This window comes from Cavia porcellus, unplaced genomic scaffold (genome assembly GCF_034190915.1).
Source record: "Cavia porcellus strain 051 isolate PalLab524CR breed Dunkin Hartley unplaced genomic scaffold, mCavPor4.1 scaffold_28, whole genome shotgun sequence".
Classification (NCBI taxonomy): domain Eukaryota; kingdom Metazoa; phylum Chordata; class Mammalia; order Rodentia; family Caviidae; genus Cavia; species Cavia porcellus.
The window spans coordinates 9,813,928-9,841,171 of record NW_026947511.1 but is presented as its reverse complement, the minus strand read 5'-3'; the positions used below and the strand labels follow the sequence as shown (position 1 = coordinate 9,841,171).

The following is a 27,244-nucleotide window of genomic DNA, read 5'->3' as shown; positions in this document are numbered from 1 at the left end:
TGCTAAGTATATACTTTTTCACTGAGCTATATCCTCAGCTCCTTAAGGATACTTTTTAACATGTCCTGTTGAAACCAAGGTAGTTATTTATTTATTCATTTATTATTTTATTTTAAAAGGAATAAAACAAAATAAAGCCAATCAAAACAAACCAATATAAGAGACAAGGACTCCAAAACATTACAAAATCCACAAGTTACCATAATGCTCCTTGACATCTGCAGATAACTTCAGACATAGTAAAAATCAAAACAGAACAGAGTAGAATAAAAACAATAAAAACAAAATGATGAACGCAATAAAGGATTTCAAAACAAGCCATAGTAAATCCAAATTGCTACCATAATATATCTTGCATCTTTGAAACAGCTGCTCCTGCCACTGGATTTAACATAATCAAACAAAACAAAAGAGAATAAAACCCAACCCAACAAAACAATGGAAATGATATAGGACTTCAAAACAAGACCATAAGGAATCAACAGTGGCTACAACCCCCAGAAGGAGCTGCCTCCTGGTTGCCACATTGCATACCACTCTCCTCTGAACCTATGATCAGACCACCGGCCCTAGACCTGCAATGTTAGTGTAACACCAGAGCACCACAGGCATCCAATTGCATTTCACCTCAATAGCTATCATCACAGCCTGTGTTTCTCTGAATAAGCTGGTCATTTACAGGGGTGCTGATGGTGGGGGATTGGTACTTCTTGTTCGCCAGCCAATGCATCAAGAGGGGCTGCAGTATGGCTTTTTCTGGTCTGACAACAGCCTGCACATGGCACTGGTTCCCAGACTGGGCTTGCTTGCTGGTGTGACCTTGTTCTCTCTCCCCCCAGTCCACAAATGGCACTGACTCACAGGGAGAGAGCAAGGTAGTTTTTATTTGTAAATTAATATGAAAATTTCTAGTGGTATGTTGGTAAACGAGGTTTCTACAAACAGTTTTGCTCTGTGATGTTTTCTAAACATACTGTGGCATAAACATACTCACCTTCAGCAATGGATAAAAGTTTTTATTCAAGTTGTGTCATCAAAGGCCTATTTACATTGGCATCTTTGAGCTTCACACACACACATACCATTCTACACAAATGTACAGACTTGGACTCCTCCTATTTGTACTTAAAAGAACCTGAAAGGAACAGATTTTTCTCCTTGGCATGATGTAGACAAGACAGACTTTTTATATACCTAATACACCTGGAAAGAGAGAGTCTATCTCAGATAATGCTGTTTCTTTTCTTCAGGAAGGTCTGAATCTGAAATATCAGTTCTTGACACAGGCGGATACTCCAATAACATTAATATTTCTCCTGGAGCAATTATGGTGATGGTGAACTACATTGTATAAAAAAGACTATAAATAAAGTCTCTTCAAAAACATGAACATGGCTGTGATTATCCTGAAGGAGAAACCCTGCTAGGTGGCCCACAGACCAGTAGTCTAAGATGTAGACAGAATCCAGTCCTTTAACTTTGTGTCTCCAGTCGTGAGGTCACAGGGTTACGATGCTTTCCTTAGCATTAATTCAATCTGGGAAAATTTTAGTCTCTGTGCAATGTCCAATGAGCTCTCCCCATGCTGAGGAGAAAAAGAAATTACAGTTATTTACTTCCAATAGAGTCAAATATAAATGATCAATAAAAGCTAGGATATGACTTCTTGGTGAAGTACATCCCCAAATCCCTAAGTGAGACTCTTAGCATAGAAACAAAACAAGATAAAAACTCAAGCTGGACAATGCTTTACATGTTCACTTCTAAAAGTATTTCTAAAAGTAATCTCATTGCTTAATGAGGACAATCAATTTTACTGTTATTCAAATGAGAGGCAATTTAACCTCAATACAAAGTCTAGATATGAAGAACCTCAGACCCTGGCTCAAGACTCTTACCTTGTCCTTTATCATGGGATCTGCATGGGCCTCCAGGAGCAGAGGGATGAGCGTCAGGTTTTTCATTCTGCAGGCATAGTGGAGCGCAGTGCAGCCGTCCTGAAACACACAGGGCGCTCATCAGTCGGGCTCTCCACAGACTTCAGCAGTCAAGTTTGCAGTGTAGAACCAAGCAAAATGGTCTGCTATTTCTAGTATTTAAAAAGTATCCTCCTATACTTCAATATGCATATTATTATCTAATAAACCATCAGCATCTTCCACTTTCTCATTTTCTGTTCCAAGCTGCAGAATGGGACTTAGGAAAAACTGAGGCTGAGTTACAATAAGGTTTGTTTGCAGCATTAGATAAGATGAACAATCAACACCTTGTTCATTTTATTATCTTTTTCCTTAAAGAATTTCCACATGAGCCTTTTTGCAAATATTTTATTAGTTCTATAGATCTCCATCCCCACAATGGGAAGAAGGTGAGTGCCCTTATCACTACAGAACATTTAGAAGATCATAGTAGTTATATTCTGTTAGCACCAATTTAAAACACTTACTACAGATCAAGTAAATTTATAGCTGGCAGGTTTGTACTCAAAATTTTGTCTTTCCACTGGGCAGGGTGCCACTTGCCTTGTAACCCAACACAGTGAAGCTGAGGCAGAAGAATCATCACAGGTTCAGACAAGCCAGGGCTGCGTAGTGAGTTCAAGGCCAGCCTGAACTATTATTGTTTTTTTAAAAAACCAGTCAAGAAAATGACACAAAAAAAATCTTACTCCAGAAAAAAATGGTAGTCATGAAGATATTAAATAATCACAAATACTGATAAGGCCTCAGAGAAAAACGAATCTTTCTGTATTGTTGGTTGGAATGCAAACTAGTACAATTACTATGGAAGTCAGGATGTAGATCTGTCAAAAAAATAAAACTAGAAATTCCATTTGACTCAGCTATCCCCCTTGTGGATATCTTCCCAGAAGAGTTAAAGTCATCGTATTACAGTGACACATACACATGATTGCATAAAATTGTCTCAATTCAAGTACAGTTAAATACAATCAAAACTAAAGTAAATAGAAACAGGGATAGGGCAATATTCTCTGTCATAGAACAAGAATAATACGTATGGAACGAGGGAAGCATTACATAGGTTAGTGTTTATAATCAAATTCCAACTTTTCCTTTTCAATCAACCCTCCCAAACTAAAATTTAATTCAATTAACATAAGCAAATAAAGCAGAATAAAATCTTTTGAGCCATTATGTTCATTGAAAGTGGCAAAAGGCAGAAACGGTCCTACGTGTCTTATGGGAAGAAGCCAGCTGGTGCTCCTGATCTGTCACTGCTCTTACCATTTTTGCATTTCCCTTCATCCCCAGCGACCTTTTGCCCACACCGGGGCCTCTGTTGAAAGCGGTGGAATCCTGGCTGCAGTGTCAGCTGTTAACACCAGCGAGCATTCACTCTACACAAGCATTCCGCTTACTACTTTGCATGAACCTGACCTATGAAGTAAGCACTCTAGATTTCCATCTTAAAAACAAGAGGACTGAAATCAGTTTATAATCTGGTAAAACTCAATCTAGTAAAACTCAGAGTAACACCTAGGCATTCTGGTACAGTCTTCTTAATGACTGAGAATAGCATTTGTCATCAGACCTTCCATTTTCCTTAAATTTGCATCATTGTCAAAGCCAGTGCTTGATATTCAATGAAGATTTTATTCTTATGAGTTTAATTTTTAAAATATAAATAACCTCATAGTTGCCTGATTGGTCATGAGGAAAAAAAAAAAGAAAGGAAAGAAAAGAAAGGTAAATGTAAACATGTCTAGGAAAATAAAGCAAGCAATCTTATACATGGCAAGTATATTAACTGTAATATTTTAATATTACTTCAAAGTGGCTAAAAACACAAACTTACACAGTCTGTAGCATTAACCTCAACACCAGCATTCAGAAGCATTCGTACAAGAAACTCATTCTGCTTCGTCTTTGATACCTGAAACAGACAGCAAGCACAAGACAGGTTGTATTACAAACATTTTCCATCTGTGATTGAGGCTCTTGAATCGGTAGGACTTATGCTAATCCCCAAGCTGCTTTGAACCTGTGCATCTTTGTTAACGTTTCCCCACCTTCTTACTCCCCTCCATAGCAATCAAAGCCAGTTTTCAGGATGAACTCCTGGGGTAACAGCCTCAGGACCCAGAAATTTGTTTGAAATTTGTATTTTCAGGTCCCACAGCAGACTTACCACATTCTACTGAAACTGTGACCCAGCTCCTGTCTTACCAAACTCAGAACTCTTCCAGACTTCCCACTGCTCTGATGACAAATTAAACTCTTCAGCATGGCGCTCCCAGGACGGACAGCCCTAGTCCTCTCTCACATCCTGACTCACCCTGCTTAAACAACACTGGCTTTTAGTCTGTTTTCGCCAGGCTCCTTTCTGCCAGAAAATCAACGTGCAGAGAATTCCTTCCACCTGGAAGCTTTCCCTCATTTGCCTGGAAATTCATCTTTTGTATCTCTGCCCTGCCCTTCTTCCTAGGAAAGGCATTCATGGCTCACCTGACTAGATAAAATCTCTTCCTTCCGGGCTCTCATAAAAACCGTCACTTCTGTGCCGCCTGTTCATGGTGGCTTCATGTGTGTTTATGCCATTAGATTAATAACTCCTATCAGCCTCTGAGGCTTTTGGGAGGACAAGGTCTGTGCCTGTGTGTTCATCACTGTATCCCTAACACAGACCACAGCGTCCGGTTCATTACAAACATGTGGTGAAGGACTGGAGAAACGAAAAACTTAACCTCAGAAATCTATTTTCCCTTTTTAGACCCTTGAAGTTCTGGCTACGCAACAATTGGAAACTTCTGACAGCAGCAGATCCTGGAGGACGCATAGCTCCCTGCTCACGGGGACGCAGCCTAGAGGTCAGCTCTGCAGATGCGGAGCTTCCGTGATCTCTTCTCCTTGTACCTCACCCTGTCACCTGCTAAACTACTTTTCATCCTCCTGTCTCTGAAATGACTCAGTGCTTTCTGGTCCTCTTCCCTATAATTTCCTCCTGTGCAGCTGATTCTTTGTGCACCACAAATTACAGTTTAGGCTCCACTGGTGAATGGCGGACTTGTGCAGTTAGAGCCAAACTGCTCGTTACCATCAACATTTTTGCTTAGATCTGCAACTTTCAAACACTGGAACGTCTTGGAAAAAAGAGTTGTGTGTCAACAAATTCTGAATGAAACTTGCTAATCAAAGTTGCAGTGCTTTTCTTCTGAATCTCTAAAAAAGATTTGTAGGTGAATGAGAATTTTCTCTTGCCCCCAAATTACAAATATTCAAATAATCTATGACAAATAGACATGACTTTTCCCAGAAGTCTTCAGGGATATAAAGTTTATTAGTGAAATACAGTTTTCCTACTCTTTTCCACATACTCAAACATCAAAATTAGACATTCACATATTCTGTAACATTTAAGCCACTAAGGAGATAATAACATTCTTAAAATTGCAGATTTTGTAGTGAAACTTATTTTAACAAGGGTGGTTAACATGCATGGCCTATCAACATAAAAACAAGGGAACTTGTTCATTTACCTGGAGTAAATTAAGCATCCGCTTTGCTTCCCTCAAAGGTTGAAGTGGCCACAAGGGAGCCTGTTATAGATTATGTATTCCTTTGCCTCCTCCCAGGTTTCATATAATATGGATGCGACCAAATCTAGCGTTTGTGATAGGCTTGTTGTCCAGCGCTGGGATTGGCGGTGTGAGTGCTGCACCCATCTAGGGGTGGAGCCAGGATACGATGTAAGGACAAGAAGAAGGTGTGTCTCACTCTTTCGCTTTGTTTTTTGCTCTTTGCGGCATCCGTGAATGCCTGTCCCGCCATGCCACGCTGCCCTGGAGCCGACTGAACTGAAACCTCAAAGAACTATAAGAAATATACCTTTTCATCCCTAACTTTGGGCATCAGGTATTCTATCTCAGCCACCAGTGAAAAGTACAGAGCCAGACCCAGATGTGAAAAAGTGAACGAGTCAGCACAGACCTGCCTCCCTATCTGTAAAAACAAACAAAAATTCCTGAAGTTTTGTCCTTTTCTTATGAATGTGTTCCTACATCAGTCACCTGTTTACTTTTTCAAGAAAAGATCCTGCGAAAGATGCATTCAAGCATGATTCCATTCATCAAGGTGAAAGACGGCTTCAAATTCTCCACTGACATCTTCTGTGTTTGTCAGTTTCTTTAGATCTGTCTTCCAGCTCACCAAGTTAGGCCTTTAAAAATTGGAAACTCAGAAGGATGTACTAAAACATAATCTCCTCTTACAAAAAACAAGAGGAAAAGTAGTAGAAAGAGGGTTGTTTTTCAAATGTTCAGGTTTTTGTACTCCTTTCAATGATTCCCATTCAAGATTCAATTATTTTTCCATATCAGCCTTGCACAGCTGACCTTCCTCTTGTTTACCAGCCTTTGCTACCTTCCTTCCCACTTTAATCAGCATCGGATATGCACTAGAAATGTCACTTATGGAGAGCAGACAGTCCCTAAGATACAGTTGCTCTGGTCTTCCTTTTCAAAAAGTGTTTCAGTTTTACGATGTGGAGGCATATTTTGATCTTTTCTTGATCTTTTCTTAGTAATAAGTAGTCAGATACTCACTTGTGATGCCGGGCAGTGCCCAGTTAGCCACCTGATCCCTCGGGTCAGTAAGTAATACTCTACAGTACACTGTGTTGCTAAGCTATGATGCCAAGTATATTAGTTGTATTAATACATTTTCTGAATATATTTTCATCTTATGAAAGGTTTACTGGGATATAACACCATTGTAATTCCAGGAGCACCTGTACAAGCCAAGGGCTTATTTTGTTACACTTCTGTACAGCATCTCACTGGTCAGGAAAAACTCTAGGAGTCATACCATGGATCTCATGTGAACTTGCCTTTTGCTCTAACTGGTGTACTCACCATAAGGAAATACCCAATGAGCAGGACAGGCATTAACAGGACGATGAGTAGATAATCAAAGAAGGTAAATCTTTTCTTCACAGCATAATGCAAGCAGGTTCTCCCTTTCTACAAAATAAGAAGAGGATGTTTATTTCAAAGTTTACATTTTGATGTTACCATGTAAAAAGTTTAGTTTATGCTTTTTATTCTTAGGATTTCATGGCACCTAGTTCCTGTGGAATATATCTGGCTAATAAACTCAGATTTTCACTGCCCAGATCACAGAACAGTTCAGTCTAGAGGAAAAGGTGGGGGGAGGCCAGTGACAAACAGTGCAGGTGAGTGTATACTGTAGAACTAATCACAGGATGGATTCTCACATTTGCTTCAGTTTTTGAGCAAACTAAGAAACTGAGTATAAACACAGGACTGAAATTCTATGAAAAACTATTGTTATTCTTTTATAATCTGTAGTGGACAATTGTCCATTGTTCAGTATGTTCATAGGAAAATTTTAACCACATAGTAATTTTTTCATGTTCCTTTATGTACACAAGCTGTCGTAAAGCATGCAAGAAATCTAATTTTTCAAATATGTTGATATTACCAGGTGATAAACTTAAATTTCAAAGGGTAGTGGGGAAAGGGAACTCTGGATCTCATAATGGAAAGTGGCCAAAAACATGCACGGACCAGTATAATGCAAAACAGATTCTGTTGTAACTGAAATAGAAATCAAAATCAAAACAATAAAAAGAAAGGAAGCACAAGAGAGAGGAGAGGTTAGTTTCCACTTGGGCGGGCCACTGCTTTCAAATAAGAGCACTTACTTGTTTTTCTAAATACCAAGGTCTCTATGTGGTCTGTAAACAATTTGAAAATTAAACTAGAGTATAATAACAGAATTTGGAATAATCCATCAGATAGTCCACAGTTAGTATTGGTATTATACTGTACTGTACTATATTTTCTTTAGGTCTTTACAATATATAGTGTTTTAAAATATCAGATTACATTGAATTTAAAATTATGTGCTGCCTTTTTTGGTTTACAAATGTCCATTTAGAATATCTGCACTTTCCATTCAACATTGTAATGGTTTTCTGTTACATGGTTTTCTGTTTAACTCTATTCAGCTAAATGCTTTGTATTAGACATTTCAAATTTTTAATTTTTATAATAATATTACTTAAGTATCATCCTTCACAGAACTGTCAACAATTCTAGGTTTGCCCTTGGCTTAAGTTTCTAAAAATTAAATTCCTGATGTGACTGTATTAATATTTCTCACATTTGCTGCTGAATTGTGCTCCAGTAAGATGATAACAATGTAAGCTCACTTCCTAATCAGTACTTAATTTTCTTTTTTAAAATTAGTTGACAGACAAAAAATAACATTTGTTTCCATTTTAATTCAATCCACCTTCCATGGTATCTATTTTCTGTAGGCATGTGTTTCAAACCACCAGCAGATCTATTTGTTTGTTTGTTTGTTTGTAAGGGTTTTGTTTGCGCAGTACTTCTGAAAATAATTCATAATCAGATTTAAGAAATGAGAAAGAAATTATTCAGTTACTCTTTATAAAGACTATTATTTGGTAAAAAATAAACATATTAAACATTAAAGCACCATTAGAAACATTTAAGAAGTAGAAAATGTAAACGAAAACTACCTCTGATAAAGTATCTATGAGTATTAATTTAAAGTATGCACTGAAGTCCTTTTCAAGGTTTTATGATACCAGAGGTTCTGAATAGGGTGCCAGAGGTTGTCCTCTGCAAAACAGAGGTAAATTATTCTTCAGTCCAAGACCTTGGCTGTCAAACACCTCCTCCTGTCAGCTTTCTAATGAGCACACTCTGAAAGCCAACCAGAGCTCCCCGACTTCCGACTTACACCAGCATAGCTCACCACAACCCTAACCCTAACATGTGTTCTAAGGTGATCCTGCTATCACTCTACTAAACAGCTAATTTCTTAGTAGCACAGGCATAACTTGTTTTTAAACTCTCCCAGGGCTGAAAGTGTTGCTTAGTGCTAGAAGGCTTAATGAGGGTGGGTAAGACCCTGAGTTTGATCTCCAGCACCACAAACAAACAAACAAAAATTCACCCAAGCAAAGAATGGTAAACACATGTAAGAAGTGACTAGTGATTGATTTTCTGATAATGATTTTCTCCCAATGAGCTCATCTTTAACGTGACTTGTTAGTGGTAAGTGGGGCCCTAGCAGATGTTTTTCTCCCTGAGTGCACTGCAGTAGGTACAGGAAATTCATAACTATTGCAAAAAGTTACTCTGAATGTGTATTAAGTATCCTTTAAATGTTGCCTTTACTATAATGCAGATGCTAGGTGTTCACAAGGGTTCTGCAAATGTGCTCTTGGCAGACACACATGGTTCCGAAAATTCCAAACTAGTTAATATTGTATTTTGCCACATATTCTCTATGTCTTTTTGTATTACTTCATGGCCTTGGTTTATGAGCGTATGTGTCCTCAACAGATTTCTTACTGCTTTCTTTCATGTTACAAGAACATAGGAACTTCTTTAGGTCAGCTAATTTACCTTATAGCCACAAACTCTCTTTCTTTAACAAGAAACGTTCCCATGATTTCTGTATTAGTGAGAAGGGGAAAGAGAGAGAAGAGCATAGGAAAGATGAGAAATAAGAGGAAGAAAGGAAGAAGGTGTACTTATCCAGACAAGGGAGTGAACCATTCTCTCCCTCCTCAAACGTACAAAGACAAAATCAATCATACAGTATGTGTGTTGATTGAACTATGCTTTACCATGCTATTTAACATAGTAAAATGTCCTTTGCATATATCAGTCTCTCCAAAGTCATACCAAAATATAAAACAAAAACAAACAAAAAAAATAATTGTGCATATTAGGAGCTACAAACAATGGAAAAGTGACATTCACCACTTCCACCGAGTGGGGGAGAGGAAGTGGTAATTGAACTCTCCACTCACGTGGAACAGCCTCACCTGGTTTTTGAGGTTGACATTAGCGTTCCTTTTTAAAAGGAAGGAAACAATTCTCGTGTGTCCTCGCCTACAAGCACAGATGAGAGGAGTGTCTCCATTGAAGCCGTCTTGAATGTTGACATAGTGGTGGTCTTCTTTCACCCACCGCCACACCTGAGCCAGGTCGTTCTGGTAGGCTGCCTGGCAGACAGGCTGAGTGTGAAGAACAACAGAAAAAGTTCTTGAAACATAATTAGACCAAAATAAGAAAGAGGACGAGGAGGAAGAGAAAGAGAAAGGGAGGAAGAGAAAGAGGATGGAAGAGGAGAGAGAAATCATTACCCAATGATTTAAAACACAAGTTGGAAGAAGGAGGAGGAGGCAGAAGATAAAGAAAAGAAAAGAAGAAAAGGAGAGAAAGAGGAAGAAGAAATCATTACCTAATAATTTAAAAATTGTTTCCAAATTGCAATATATTGCTCCGAGGTTTTGGCTTGCCTATGCCTGGCCTTTAAATTAGAAGAGCCTAAGTCCATGAGGAGCATTTATTTACCTTCTCTTAAATTGCCTGACACATAGAAGAGACAAATAGTGAAGAAACAAAAGAGTGAATAAATAGATGAAATATCGCAAATCTGACTCCACAAGGAAACTGTATACTGTGGTTGGAAGCAAATGGGCAGCCAGAGCAAGAGAAGCTCACTGAAGCTAAAATGAGCCTGCCGGAAGGAGCTCAGGGCAGTATTGGTTGATGGAATGAGACCCGAACGACTCAAGGAACTCAACAACGTATAAAATGCAGGTTTTACACAAATGATGTATAAGTAAAAATGATATAATTGGTATGTTTTAGACCTAACACGTTTCCCAAAAGTCTCATGTGGTTCAGAAGTGGGGCTTTTGGGAGGTGATTGGATCAGGGGACACTGGATTAGTCCACTGATAAATCCACAGCCGAATGTGCGGTCCCAAGGCAGGGCCTGGTCAGAAGATGCGAGTCACTGGGGATGTGATCCGAAAGGCTCCCTCTTACCCCTGGCTCCTTCCTCTCTCTCTCTCTGCTTCCTGGCTGCCATGAGCTGAGCAGCTCTCCCCTGCTAGCCCTTTTCCCCATGTGCGTTCAGCCTTGAAACCAGATAACCATGGACTGCACACTCTGAAATCATGAGCCAAATAAACCTCTTCTCTTTCAAATGGTAGGTGTCAGGTATTTTGTCCTAGTAAATAATGAATGCAATGAGAAATTGACATTTGTTAGATATTGCTTATAAAAACATTATAAAGAGCTTTGGAAAGTATCAGGGGAATTTTGTAGGAGAACCTAAGCTAGCTTCATCCCACTAACTTCCTGCCCTCTCCAGCCCTTCTGCACTTCTGTTTTTCAGATGGCCCCAGTTTACCCCTTCCAGCTGGGCGCTACCCTGCGTGCTCCATCCGCCTAAAACACTTCCCTAGCAGTCAGCTGACTCCCCCTAAGTCAACCTCTATTTACTGCTTAATTTTCACTTTATCTAAGAAGTCTTTTCTGATTCCTAACACTGGTATCTGTTCTTCAGGATTATTGTTTTCTTATTTATATCCATGTTTTCCAAGCTAGCATGAATCAGGAGGCATTTGAGGCAGCACTGAGAGGGGAGAGCATTGAAGTTCAGGATATAAACTCTGTCTGGATGAAGGGTGCATCCATTTCATTCTTCACTGCGTCTCTAGCATTCAACAAAGAACTACACACATGGCAAGCAAATACAAAATACTCTCAGGCTGGTTTTACAGCTAATTTTTAAAGAAGAGATGAATTATTTTTAGTGTTGTTGTTGGTTTGTATAAAGTGTAAAAAAGCATTTATAAAAATACCTGGCAAATAGAAGTGCTTAGTTTATGGAAGTTACTCTTATTATTATTGTTAATTAAAATACTCCTTGTTTTAGTAATCATATCATATCTCTGCTAGGCATTAGTCATAGTGCTAGGAACAAAAGTGTATGCTGTGTCTCCTGTATCTATGGGAAATGTATCCGTCTAGTGGAGAAATGGGATACAGACACACGTACACACAGGATACACAATCATACTTGTTGGCATGTGTACAATTCTGAAAATCAAACTCACAGCCTCACGTTCTATCGCCATGTTTTGAACACGTGCTCTGTCACGAGCCTATATTCCTGGTCGCTAAGGAAACAACTTTAGATTATGGGATTACATAAGATCTGCGGATCAGTGACAAAGTCAGGTGATACTATGTCACTTGTAAGTATTTTTTTTTTTTGTGTGTGTGGTAGTGCTGAGAATCAAACCCAGGGCCTCATGCATGTCAGGCAAGAACTTTACCACTGGGCTCCACCCCAGGCCTGTAATACACCTGTGCGCATCCTGAAAGAAAACCCTGAGACATCCTGAAAGAAAATCAACTTATAACAATTAGGATGCAGGTCCCCAAAATGAAGTAAATATGATATACATGAGTTGCACATTTCAATAGAAATGAACTACCTGCTCAGCTTCACCTGTCTTTCCTTTACCAGGCCTCTCATCATCTGGGCACAGGGGTGTGTCGGACTCCACCTGACTGACAGGAAGGACCAGAGCAGTGGAAAGAACACTTCTCTGGTGTTGAAAACCACAGCTGTAATTCTGGCTGTTACTAACATCCGGGGTGACTTGGGCCAATTCACTTCCTTTCGAGTGTTTCAGAGCCCTTGATCATGAAATAAAGAAGTGAAAAGGAAGTTCTTTTGGATTCTCATAATTTATGAATTCTGGGACTTTAATCTTAGCCAATACATCTCCCTGCCACAAACAGGCTGAGAGACCTGCATTGAATTCCTGCGATCTTAGGGACAATGGCCAGTCATTTGAATTTTTTTTTAGTCATTTGAATTTTGATAACAAGTTTTAAAAAAAACTAAATAGAACAAAATGATGTAAAACCACTGGTATCTGATTTTGCCAATCAAATGAATTCAAAGCAATATAATAATTTTCAAAAGATATTTTAACATAAATATAAAAGTAAGGCTGAAAGATGTACTTTAGGGTAGAGTACTTTCTTGACAATTGAGAGGTTTGGGTTTGAGTCCAGCCTTATAAAGTTATTTTTAAATAAAATAAGAATATTTAATACCTCTAGGTATGTATGTGACGCCAAATCCCAAATAATTGGTTCCAATACTGCACAGTCCCCACCACTCCGTATCCCATCTGCCCCAAGGCAGTCATCTGTGCTGCCTGCCTGGTCCCCAGCCTCCAAGGTTAATGCTCTTCCTGGGCTCCTTGAAATCTTTACTGAAAATTCACTAAAAACAGGACAGAATTCTTCTGAGTGAAGCACTAGGTGCTTCTGAGGGTTTTCCCAATCCCATTTGTGCAGTGTTACTTAAAATATTAACCTGATCTTATCTTTAGTCTTTCCCAGGCTTCCACTGTCCTAGGCACAAAATATCTGGTCTTTAAAAGCAAAGTATTAGGGGGCAGCTCAGTGATAGAGCACCTACTTAGTATGCACAAGGCCCTGGTTCCATCCCCAGCACCGGTCAGTCAGTCAGTCAGTCAGTCAGTCTACCCGGCTCATTAGAGATTCACATCATTTGACAGGAGCTGTGGGAAGAGCTGGAGTGTGCTGTTGCTGTCTTAATTTCCAGCAGAGGGCAGCTCCGTGTTGGAAAAGTAATAAAAGCAGCTGGGGAAGTCCCATGGAAAAGTAGCCTAGCTATGGCCCAGGAGAATGACTCATTTAACAGCAACTGGAATTTTTATTTTGTTGCTTATATACAGCAATTTCTTAGAACTAGAAGAGAAAATTTCAAGATTTCCAACACAAATAATATTTTAAGAGATAGAAATGTTAATTACTTGATTTGATCATTATACATTATATACATGTATGAAATTTTCACACTGTATTCCAGTATGTAATTATTCAGTATGTAATTATTATGCCAGTTAAAAATAAAGAAAGAAAATAAACTGAAAAGGTTGTTGGACAGACTAGACATGAAAAATAGGAAGTGGTGTCTACTCGGGCAGAAGGAAAAGTTGTTATAAATCCTTTTCAGCCTGAATAGTTCCTGGAATCGGGGTACTGCGGGTATAGAGGAATTGCACTTGGAAAATTAACTTGGTGACCGGACTCCCTATTAATTTTGATCCCAGCCCTCTCCCACATTGCTAATGTTCTGGTTCAAATCTTTACTGGCTCACCAGGACTTTTATAAAGCTAGCTTTATAAGGAATGATCAAAACACATGATGGGTGTTTAAATTTTAAAATGTTTTACAGTAAAATATATAGTGCCATTAATCCCCTCAAAATACTTCCCTTGCTTCAAACAGTTACACCTCATTGTGCTCGCTGTTTTCTGAAGCAGTTTGCAGTCCTCTCTTGAGGGTGAATCTGCACTGAGAACCGTCCGGTGAAAAGCCAGGCTTGTAAAAATGTTACTGGTCCTTGTCCACCTCCTGGATCCAGCACCATGTGACTTCTGGCTCTTCCTCAAAGTCAGAATGAGCGTGAATGAGGTGTGCTATGAATCCCTTCAGGCCACGAGGGCAGCCAGGACAGTGTGACTAAAGAAATCTAAGGAGGACTCCCAGGACTGCTTCAGAAAGTGTGTTTGAAGCAAGGGGAGCATTTTGAGGAAGATTAAGGTCAGTGTGTCTTTCACTGTAATTTTTTTTAATTTAAGCATTTCCCGTGTGTGTCAGTCATCCCTCATAGCCGTCCTTGCCTGCCCACCTCACTCATCCAGGCTCCAACCCATCCTCAGAATGCAGCAACTGAATCTTATCTTCCTGCTGAAAACACACTCAGTGACCAGCTGGGTCAAGACAAGGTTGCGTCCTTGTACGGACACACATGGTTTTGCAATCTCACACAGCCTGTCTTTCCAGTGGCACCTTCTATAAATTCCTTATCTATTCCCTTGCTCCAAGTAAATAAAGACATGAGCCTGCTTAGCCGGAATGCATCCCCACTGTTCCTCTATGGCTAACTTGATTCCCACTGAATGCTGCGGGGCAGACTAATGAGAGGTATTTGGGTCACGAGAGCCCTGCCATCATGAATGGTTAATGTTAGTACCTCAGGAATGGGTCAGTGATGGCCTGAGTGGGTTCCTGATGCAAGGACAAGTTTGGCCCCTCTTGTTCTGTCTCTCCTCCCCTTCCAACATGGAATGATCAGCTAGAAGGCCCTCATCAGACCCTGCTCCTCAGTCTCCTACTTCTTAGCTCTAGAATGATGAGCCAACACATTTCTTTCATTCCAGTTTACTGAGGCTGTGATAGTCTGTCACGGTAGCGCAAAATGCACTGAGGCAGTGATATTAATAGGCTTCTCTCCAACTAAACTGTCAGCTACACAAGGGAGGGTGTGATGTCTGCACTTATTCAACTTCAGGTATTTCGCTTAACTCATGACAACCTTAGAAAGTAAGTGGAGTTACGCCCATTTTGCACAGGATAAATTAAGGGAAATCGTCTTCCTTGCCCAAAGTTATAGGGCTTATAACTAGCAGGGTCAGGGACCAAAGTAAGGGGAATGGCTGAAGAATACATGCATTCTGCCTTTAAGCTTCAAAATCAGCTTTCAAAAAGTCTTCTGGCTGTAGGACTTTGTGTTTGAGGTTTGCACCCAACACTGATTTACAGCCTACACTCTCAGGATACCCATCAGTCCTCTTTTGGCATTGATGCCTGCTGGTACTGTTACATATCTAGCGTCTTTCTCCAGACAGACCTAGAATTAGCAATATCTGCCAAAAAGAAAAAGATAATGGCCAGAGAGGCTGCAGAAAAAACAGAAAAACATATGGTCCACAGGCAAAGCAGAGAAAATTTCCAAAAAAAATAGATTTTTATTTTAATGATCATTCAGTGACAAGATTTTGTTTTGTTGTTTTGAGGTATCAGTTTATGGTTCAGGCTGGCTTTGAATTCACTGTGTAGCCAAGTCTAGTCTCCAATTTGAGGTGATCCTCCTGCCTCAGCCTCCCAAGTGCTGGGACTATAGGCACGAGCCACCACACTCAGCTATTGGAGACAAGATTTCGTATCTGTAGGGTGTAAGACAAGAGCTTCAGTACATTATTTCTGAAGAACAGAAAGCTATGCTTAGAAAAGAATATGAGTAAATGTGGCGGAGAAAGTATTAGTGAAAATTAGCAAGTTCATAGTGTTCAGGCCACATTCTGCACATTTTAGGTAACCTAGTATTGTCAAGTGATTACCTATGTGAGTTCTGGTTACAAATCTAAGTAAATACCCTGTGTCACAATCTCTTAATAACTATTCCTTCTTTATTATTATTTACCACAGGAAAAATTAAATGTGAGAGTATATATTAAGCATTTAGTCTAGATTTGACTCACACTAAACCCCCAATTAGTGTTATTTACTCTTATAATTATGAAATCATCGGGAGCCAATGAAGACGAGCAGGGCAGTTATGAAAAGTAAATTATAGCTCACAGAATGAAGAAATAGTGAATAAAGAAAAAAATTACAATCACTAGCCTAACTACTCAGGAAAAGAATTCTGGTTCCAAGACCAAACAAAGCAAGAGAGAAAGACAGGTAAGTGGGATTGTAAGAATTTTAGACTGATTTTTTTTCTTGTCAGAAAGTCTAAGATTTGATAGTCCTGTTTGTAGTAATATGTGCTTATCTCTGGAAACTAGAGAAATGAAAATTAAAGCAATACTGAGATTCCATTTTACTCCAGAAAGAATGGCTGTCATCATGGTATCAGATAATATCATAAACTGAGAGAGCTACAGAAAGGGGGGATTCTTCTATGGTGTTGGTGGAAATGTAAATCAGCATAATCACTGCAGAAATCCAAATGGAAAGTCCTTTAAAAACTAAAATTAGAAATTCCATTCAGTGCCCCACATCCCTCCACCAGGAATCTTTTTGAAAGGGTTGGTGCCACGCCACAGTGATACTTACATACCTATTCTTACAGCAGGATGACTTATGAAAGCTAAACCCTGGGTGTGGCCTGCATGTCCATCAACATATGAGTAAGTACAGAAAATGTGGTGTTTATTCACAGTGGAGTACTACTCTGCCATAAAGAAGATAAAGCTGAAGCATTTGTAAGAAAGTGGATGCACTTTGTAACTACAATGTTAAGTGAAATAAACATGAACAGCTTTAAATAACATATGGTTCATCTTATAGGAAAACCTCCCCCAAAAAACAACTTAAAATCAAAACAAGAGATAGAAAAGAAAAAAATAGGGAGAAAGATCTTTTGCACATGGAAAGGGGGCCAAAAGCTAGAACCAGGAGGAGGGAGGAAATGGAAGAGGAAGTAAAAGAGTGATGTGTGTGAACCAACTCCCCACAGTGAATGTGACCATTATGTACAGCAAATGTACATTTGGTTTGCACTGGACTTGCAAATGTACTTGGTTTGCATTTTTATTAAAAATTTGAAAATTAAAAGCAGCAAAACAAATAGGCAAGACCCCCCCCCCACCGCCGTCCCCATACACATACCCAGAAAACGAAACCCAAGAGCCAAGGAGCACACTATCAATGTTCTAGGACAAAAGCTAAGAAAATCTAGTCTTCTGCTTACTCGTTTTTCTCTAAGAAGCTAACCAGACCTGTTCCGAGGACGTGTTCAGTCCAAGAAAACACACTGAGTCCACCCAGTGGAAGAACTCGGGCCACACTGTCCTTCACTCAGTCCTGACCACAGTGTTGGTGCCGTTTCCAGAGCTGACCAGCTAAGGCAGCTTGCGTGCAGCATCTGTTCTAGTTTCAGTGGTGAAACTAGAAACACAGAAACAGGTGAACGCGTCGGTTTCAAAGCTGACCTCAGTTCTGCGGCTCTACCTGCTCTTAACTTACCCTGCTGGTGAAAGTGCCGGCAGAGAAAGAGTGAAGACGCAGCTGTGTTTTCCTTTTGTAGTGCTGGGGACGAACCAGGGCCTGGCACCGGGTCGGCCTCTACCGCTAAGCCACCACCTCCTGCTCAGCCCTCGACCTCTACACCATTGCTCCTGCCTCACGTTGCACTGTCCTGGCTCGCATGCTAGACTCTTTGCCCTCTGTCTGCTTCCCTGCCCCGTGGTGGCAGTGGCCGGGGGAGCTGTGCTTTCTGGCTTGCTATTCTGCCTCAGGGATCACTCCCCCGCCGCCCTCCAGCAGCAAGACCCACGGAAGCTCAGTGTCCCCCAAGTCAAGCCCTCTGCTTGGTAGGGGAAGGATAGGGGTAGAGTTACCGGTGAGGGCAGATTCTTAGAGGTGCTGCTGTTGTGGCCTTTCCTGCAAAACTTAAATTATCAAGAATAATATTAAGTTGCAGTATGACTGCACAGAACCATAAATAAGGTTTTATAAAATTTAGTTCACAAGCACCAGAGTTCAGTATCCAGTTTTAGTTATTTGCTTAAAGGATTTAGGCACACTGAAGATGTTAAGTCATAAAGGTCACATATGTCCAAGTCCGTGAAAGTATAACTGCTCATGGTAGTTCCTCCATGCTGAGCATATTACATGTACCGATTAAGTCTGCATGAATGACCCAAAGTAATGAATATTACTTCAATCGCCTTGTCTCTTTATATTTAAAAACTGGATTAATCTTGCTCATTCACAGATGTGCTTTCATGTGTGTATGAGATTCATCAGAGAATTCCAAGGAAACTTTTCTCTGTCTTTCCCCACTTTGTGCTCATGTATAGGTAAAACAGGTTGTTTTCTCCATCCTAAAACCTTAGTTTTAGGAAATGGTGTACAGTGTACCAGATCTCAGCAGCATTAGTGTCCACTCACGAGTTTCATTTATTTATCTCTCATTTAACAGACCACGAGGATCCTTTTTGCTGTGGTTGATTTTCCAGATAGGCAATAAATAAGGTAGGAGCCTGCTCATCGTATGAGCTGCTTTCTCTCTATCCTTTGCTTTTATTCACTTCCTGACCAACTTGGCATCAAAAGAGACGCAAGGAATGCCAATCCCATTTAATGTGAGAACGTGGTCTGGTCTTCCCATAGATAACTGATCCCTCCTGATTCCAGATGAGACTTAAAGTGAAAATTGTTCATACACATCATAGCTCATTTTGGTTGAATCAAACTGCATAAATTCTTGCCAAAAATAAATGCCCTTGTTTGCTTCAGGCATTCCACAATTCGATCATTTTATGTGTATAAGAAAAACAGTAAAACATTTTCAAAAGCATAAAAGTATTTATAGGACATGAGTATGAATTTCTTTCTCTGGTAACAAGTAAGACTATTCTAGGACAATGTCATTTTTGAATAAAAGATTTCCTGTTTGAAACTTCAAAGGAGCAACCCACCCTAAATGATTTTTCTAAGGTACAAACCACTTTGTATTTAATTTAGAACAAAAGCAGAGAAATGAAAGCTCAGTTTTTATGAAACCTCTAACAAATTCTGAGACCTACATACTCTTCTTGTTTTATGAGAATTTGTACCAAGGATGGTTTATATAGTTCTATTGGGGGGAGTGAGCATTGTCTCTGGGGAAACAGATGAATGACAGTGACATTTCATATGTTCCCTTGCAAGCTAAGGTCAGTTTTCTAACCCAGTGGATGACTCATGTTTTGGTTTACTATTTTGTGAAATGTCATCTCCAGTTTCCCAGAATTCATATGTTTATAATGAATCAGAACTTTTTCTCAGTGTGACAGTTTTAGCCTGCTTGATTTGGCATAGGTGCTTAATTCAAAGTACCCAAAACTAGTCTGCTCTGTACATGCTATTCTGTTAATTGTGTTGTCGGTTGTTTTGGCTTGCTTCCTTGACAATGATACATATTTTTCAATATGATAAAAATAAAACATGTCCTGCTTAAAAAATTTTGTGATGGAAGAGTTTATAAATTAACTGTGTCTAGGGATGAGAAATTCAAGTATTTATGTTGGGAGACTGAGCTGATGTGAAAACAGAGGTCAAGAAGGGAGAACGAGCAATCCTGAAGCTTAAGGCTCACTGAGGAAGACCTGGGTGGGGTGCAGAAAGAGAGGGGAAATCGCTCCAGGAAGCTGGAAGTGGGCTCTGGAGTGTAACAGACAGAAGTGAGAAGGTGGAGAATAGGCCACAGGAAAAAGATTGTAAGGAATTGAGCTACGATTTTTCATGAAGGCAGTGGAATAGACTGAAGTGGTGACCAGGTAAGAGGATGCCTGGCTGGAGCCCTGTTTCAGAAGGTGCCGAGGAAGGCGAGGAGTCAGACAAGAAAGAACCTTCATGAGGAGTGCGTGTGTGGATTCACAGGACTAACCTGGAGACCTGCTTCCCACAGCTGGGCTCTCGCTGGAAAACTGAGACCTCTGTTTTTCCTTTCATCTACCATCCTCTTTGCTCACAACATGTCAGCTATTCTGGACCATTCCATGCTTATTTTTGTCTTCTGGTATTTGTCCTCTCTTGGAAGCTCTTTGGCTGGCTTTCAGATCTAGTATCTGCCCATATGTCACCTCCTCAGAGAAGTTTTCCCTGACCATCCAGTTAGTTTGGACTCCTAGCCCAAAGCACTCCATATCATATCTCCTTGTCTTTTCATTAGAGTATGCTTATTGCTACTGAAATTGGGCATGTTTCTTATTTCCTGGACAGTGAGGCATCCGTGATGTTTGCCTGGTTTGCAAAGCTTTTCTTAGTGGGTCAGGTAAGTGTAAATTACTGTGCTTTTACTGTTCTCAAGTCTCTGATCAGGCCAGACTCCTCACTCCTAACCTTGGGCTAACTGTTAGCAACCCTTCAGTCTTTCAAATTATGCTATATATTTATAAAATCCAGGTAATCTCCAAGAACTCTCCTTATTCTCTCCTATGAGCTTCAAGAAACAGTTTCTCCAGCAGCTCATTGGCCTCCACCAGTGGAACAATCCAAATCTCCCTAACTAGACTGCAGTTTCTCTATAGTCAGACTGATATTCGGGTGAACACCTATTGCATGGATAAAAGTCATCTGTTGATTGACAACTGATCCAACTGACCAGGCTAGGAAATGAGCTTAAGAATGGGGTCAAGGTTTAGAAAACGTGAGAACACAGTCAATATTTTACTGACTAATTTAATAAAAATTTACAGGCACAAGTTGAGGGCATCAGTGCCATTTGAGAGCTCCTCAGCAATTCTGATGCACAGTGAGGATTAAGAAGCTCTGCAAAGGTAAAAGAAACAGGTTTCATCTGAGACAGGAACCATACATAACAAATGCAACTTCAAAACTGCTATTAACTCTAGTATTTGAACTCTGGAAACTTGGAATGTTAAGAACAACTTTATGTACTTTTTAGACAATCTGGATGTCTGCTTTATAAATGGCCATAAATTTGATGTCAAATGTCACCCCTATCCATTTTTCATCTCATTTTTCTGGGCTCTAAAATTTAAGAAGTATGTATGGGTATAATATGATACACTCAGCACATTGATGACTGTGTATTTTATTTGGCATAATTATGTGTTGTCTTGCTCTAAGTATAATGAAGAACCTGGCTAGAGACATACTTGACATTATTATAATAATATAGGCATTTTCAAACTACCTGTGCCATTCTGGACATTTCCCAAAGCAAAGCTCCCCCAGCTACCTCCACATTCCAGCGTGGCTCCCCATAAAATGTGAGGGAGCACATTTCCACAACTCCCCAAGAGTGGGCAGGGCAGCGGCGACTTTGCCTGTGGCTCAGCAGAATTAGTCCATGCTTGTGAGCAGCCTCACCCACTTACAGGTTCCATAAAAGTTTCTGAAGAGTGAAGGCAAAATTACTTGAATAAAGCAACCTCTACATGAAGAAATGTCTCTTCTGAAAAGACAAGAAGATATCACATGCTGTGATTTATAAAGCCCTTAATAAATTCCTTCTTCTAGGCCAATAACAAAGGAAAAGTATAGTATTTCTCCCCTCTGGCTTTTCATCTGAATATGTCATGACTTCCTGATTTTACATCCACAGAACTCACTTGTCAAAGAAGCTTATCTGAGAAGATTTCTCAGAAGCACAGTGACGCTTATTTCTCACCCTCATCCTCAAGGAGGATTCTTGGCAAAATATTTTCTTCTCTGCTCACTTTATCTCTCTTCCTTGTAATCAGTTCTTGTTTATGAATGCTTGGGGTAGGAAGATAGTCTTCCTCATCTATCCAGAAATGTGATAACCTGAGGTTGCTAGACATATTGTATCACACTTTATTTTAGAACGTATTCAGATCTAGATGCCTGCCAAGGCCAGCTGTAGTACTGTAAAGTCGTCCGTTAATAGAACTGCCTTTTCTTTTTTCTTTCCTGCTCTCTTGTTTTCATTCTGCTGTTGAGGATTGAATCCAGGACCTTGTGCATGCCGGACCTACCACTGACCTATGCCCTCAGCTCCATTTTCTCTTTTTTGTTTGACACACTTAGGGACTATCTACTGTGTTTCAAGGAATATGCTAGAGAAAAGAGATAAATGGAAAGCAATTTATTTTAAAATTGCAAGGAGTTCATAAGTGGTGGGAAACACTTGCACAGAAATAATTGTGATTCACTGTAGACTGTACACTGATAAAATAGGGACAGATTATTGTGCACATGGGAAGCCTCTTTAGAAGATGTTCTTATTTCCCAGCCTTTTGTTTTATGTCACTCGGGCAATTATATGTGATTTAGTAACAATATTATCACTTCATGCTGTTGACTGGTACAAGTGAATGTGATTAAGGAAAAGTGGATAGACTGCTGGAGCCTTACGACATCTCAATGGAAAATACTCACGTATCAAGACTGAGGCTCAAGTTCACAGTTGCCCACTCTTGACTCTGCAAGCCTGTGACAGCTTCTCTGAAATTATGGAACCCTGCAAGCTGAGCATGGTGGTGCATTCCTATAATCCCAGCACTCAGGGAGGGTGAGGCAGGAGACTCAGAAATCTGAGCTCATGGGCAATTTAGTAGCTCAGTGAGACTTTGTCTCAAAGTAAGCAAGGGCCGGGGATGCAGCTCAGTGCAAAAATACTGGGTTCAATCCTCAATATCAGAATGTGAGAGAAAGAAAATGGAGGGAGATGGCAGGAAATAAAATCTTTCTCACACCTGATTTTTTTTTTCTTTTTTGTACCAGAAATAGAACTCACAACCTCACATATGCCAGACTGGGCCACTGAGCCACATCCCTGGCCCTCCACACTTAATCTTAAGCATCTTCCAGAACACCATTGCCTTTGAAGAAATGCATGCTTGATTTGTGACGATTCCGATGGTCTGATTATGCATCAAGATAATGAGACTGTTCTCCATCCTGCAATGTTTTTCTCTTAGTGATATTAATTAACTACGAAAAGCTATGGAAATTGGTTATAAGGATATTTGGATTATTTTGATATCAAAGATATATTTTGGTTCTTGCTATGCAATGTATCTAAAATAAATATAGTCATAAAAGCATGAAAGCTGAACTGTTGTAAATTATGAATCACCTATATTCAAGAATTTCCCCCAAGCTATATGGTTTGAAGGAATTTTGTGTGCTTGGTCATTTTTCTCTTTTGGTGGTGCTATCAGTTGAAGCCAAGACCTTCTCACTGAGCTATACCCTCTATCTTCTTTGTAACTTTTAGGTTTTAGACAGGACCTCACTAAGTCACTAAATTTCTCAGGGAGGGCTCAATTATCCAATCCTTCCGCCTCAGTTTCCAAAAGGTTGGACGATGGTGTGTATTATTCCTGGCTGTACCTGAACTTATGATCTTGGCATACACTTCTTGGAAAAACAAGTGTGTAGTTTTTACATTCTCATAGCTCTCATGTAACCTACTATCTTATTTCCTACAAACTAAATGAACATTTATGAAACTGACATTTAAAGCAGGGAAGCTATTGTTATATCTTCAAAATCAGCCAGATTAGGAATCATAATGATAATACCTAAGGACCCCAAAATAAGATAACATATAATAAATAATTTAATAAACTAAAAAGTGTGTTAGTTATCATATGTAGAAAAGGACAAGGCTTCTCTAGTTCTCTTACAAATGAGATTTGAGCAAGGCTCTATGGTTAGAAACTTCCCAGACGGAGGGAGCTCAAATGTTAGGACTCTCACAGCGGAGCTTGATCCACGAGTTCTGAAACCACATGGGCCAGTGTGGCCGCGTGGGCGTGGCCAGCGCAGGGAGGTTAGGAAGCAGTGGTGACCAAAGAACATTGGCCTTTGGACCCACAGTAAAGGCTTTGGATTTGATTCTACGTGTTGTGGATAATTTCAGCAGAATTTTGACTTAATCTACCTTAATTTATTTTTAAGATTCGCTTTTGAGATGTTCAAGTTACCAGGTACGCAAACCATTTCACTGCAGTCCTTTCTGGGTTTCCAAATAATGAGCATCTTCAATTCTCACCTCTTTCAGAGGTATAAATAAAGGCATGCCTAACCTTGATAATTTTGGCATCTGAATTCTGAAAGATGAGACAAGGATTTTCCTCACAATTCACACATATTTCCTACCCACATAGAGAAACCATGACCGAAGTTTCCTTATACTCCAAACGCACTAATGCCTCCTCAGCACTTTGGTCTATAGTTCAAGTCAGATTATTTTCATCCTGGACATCTTATAACACAGTACCAAAATTTGACAGCGAGGATACATGCCATAAACTGAGAAATGATTTGCCGGGAACAACATCTTTTTCCTGAATGACTAAGAATTCCCAGGTGATTTCCATGCTTCACATTGCTGATACCAGGGAAAATGCTGATACCAGGGAAAATGCTGATACCAGGGAAAATGCTGATACCAGGGCCTGCAATCGACTTCCCCTTCTGATACTGAGTTGTAGGGAAAAGCATTTGTTTCAACAGTTTCTAAGTAAGTTAGGACTTTTTAGTGTGTGTGTGTGTGTGTGTGTGTGTGTGTGTGTAGTTACCATATTTCTTTTTAAAACTTCATAGAAAACTCCAAGTTACTCAATAGGTCTGAAAAATGAAACATTTATGCTACTTCTGGGAATATTCTCACTGACACATGTAATTGAACATGCCTTGTCTTGCCTTAATTCAACCCATCTGTCAAATTGATACCCAACCAACAGAACATTGGAACACTCTTCTAGGAGTCTTTTGTTCCTAGGCCAGAGCCTGGTTAGTCAGTGTAGTCCACAGATCAGAAAAATGAGTGATAAGAAGCTGAAATGCATACTCTTAGGCTTCACCCTCTCTACAGAGTAAGCATCTTCATTTGAACAAGACTTTCAAGTTATCTACATGCCCATTAAAAATTGAAAAGCACTGGCCTAGAGTAGCATTCCTCTTTCTCCCTTGGGATGATGCTGAACTGATCACCCACATCAGAAGCGCCTGTGCAGTGTTCTCTGAAAAAGGAGTTTTTTGGCCCTTACCCCAGATGGTCAAAGAGATTCCCTGAAGTGCTCTCAAAACTGCGTCACAAGCAAGTCCTTCACCCAGTCCCGCAGACAGTCTAAAGTTTAGAGTGACAGGACGGCATCTGAAGGCATCATGTGCTTGTCATTTTCATATGTATGATTTCTTCAGGAGACTAAAATCACTAATCAAGGCGTATGTAGAATGATAAAATGGCCAAACTGCACGTTTAGCACAGACACACACATACATACACATGCACAAATGGCATTAGAAATAAGAGCAAAGAGACGGCCTATGCTAGAAGATCAAAATCAAAGAGGGAGGTTCCCTTAAACACCAGAGTGGAATGCAGACTAACTAGTTAATTGCCTCAATAGGAAAAAGAGTAAATTGTGAATAATAACCTCATCACACCTCTTACACGCTTGTATAAACACCATTCTCTGGATTCTTTGAAATATTGTCAAAATCTTATTTGATACAAGATACTCTCAATACAGAAATATTGATCAAAAATGTATCAAAAATAGTTTCCATCCCTTTTCTATTGGGTGATGGTCTTTATTAATAATTGCTAGAGGTAATTTGTTTTTCACATACCAAACTGAAATCTGTTGCTCCATAGAAAAACTAGTCAATGTTTTGGATGTTTAAAAAAATCCAATTAAGTACAATTTTCATTTTCTGTTCAGGTGTTTAACAATTTTGCAAGGTCCAGATTAACCTTGAAAACACTGAGAAATGTGTATCATTCTGCTCTCAGGTAACTCTTTAGTATTGTAAGATAACATGTTAAAATATTTAAAATACCAGCACAAAGAACTTTATTTGCTCTGGCTTAATACACAGAAAGAAGAGAAGAAACAGAAGAAACAGAGGTATACTAATAGGAATAGGAAATGATATTTGAAAAAAACATGAGCAAATTTTAACAGCTTAGGGATTATACTTTCAGAAACATGACTTACCTCAGAGTACAGGATTCCCATGCTGGTCCTTTACAGGCCTGCTTTTCTTCTAGGGCTTCTTGAACCTCCCAGACGTATTTCTGATTATAATCAAAATTCTTTCCAGAAAGAAAGATCCCTAGAAGCCCAAGCTAGGGCAAACTGTTTCCTTACACACCTCTGAGTGCTTTTCCAGCAACACAGAGAGCAAGCAATGTGCTCCTTCTGGAGAGGTAGACCTAGAGAAACAAAGGCATCGGCTTACTGTGTAATGACCCGAGTGGTGTATCATTGCATGTCACAACCTGAGGAGCCAGTTTCTGAGTCATATTTGCTCGCTAGTAGCAGTGTACAATAGAGAAGGAAGCAAAGTTGAGGGGGAAGGGTGGAAAGTTCCCAAGTTAACAGGAAGGATTCAAAGTTCAAAATAGGATACGTTGTTTAAGACATGTCCTGTAATTGAAATCTGCTTTCAGTGGTCATTAAGAAAGGCTACCCGTCAGTGTGAAAAGTGAAAGCTGCATATGCCTGGCATAAGATTGAGAAACAATCCTCAGACTTTCTAAAGTTGCTACCCACGAGAAATACCACTCATCTGCTCAAAGAGTCTTGTAAACTAAGAAATTAAACGAACATTTTAGTTTTTGAATTTAGTTGACACATAATCACTGTGCACATGATGTGATATTGGAGACAAATGTATAATGATCAGACTGGGGCAACTTGAATTTCTATTTCCTTAAACATTCATAATTTTGTGTGTGTTGTGGAAACTATTTCCACTACTTTATAAAATTCACAAAAAATTATTGTGGCCTATAATCACCAGATTGCTATAGAGCACTAGAATTTATTCCTCCTAACTGTATTTCAGTACAGTTACTTAACCACCTCTACCCCATGATCCTTATGACCCCTAGTGACTTCTATTGAAATTCTCAACTTACGAGTATAATAAATCTTAAATTGTCTTAAATACTCTAATACTATTTACCAAGTTATCCAAATTAATTTATAACATTTAATTTAATAATTATGATCTAAAATAAATTACTGTACTTACATTTTAAACCAAATCATCAGTTTATTTGATCAAGCATGCTAATCTGTCAAACCTCT

General features: G+C 39.5%; 1 protein-coding gene across 1 annotated transcript; it reads right to left on the bottom strand.

The window, feature by feature from the left end:
- Positions 1-864: 864 nt before the first annotated feature.
- On the bottom strand, positions 865-26,462 carry Ankrd22 (ankyrin repeat domain 22). Its single transcript, XM_013157066.2, has 6 exons — positions 26,147-26,462; positions 9,847-10,038; positions 6,872-6,979; positions 3,817-3,894; positions 1,899-1,997; positions 865-1,585 (listed from the first exon to the last, which is right to left on the bottom strand). The coding sequence occupies exons 1-6, from the start codon at positions 26,165-26,167 to the stop codon at positions 1,508-1,510; spliced, it is 576 nt and encodes a 191-aa protein (XP_013012520.1). The 5' UTR covers positions 26,168-26,462; the 3' UTR covers positions 865-1,507.
- Positions 26,463-27,244: the final 782 nt, after the last annotated feature.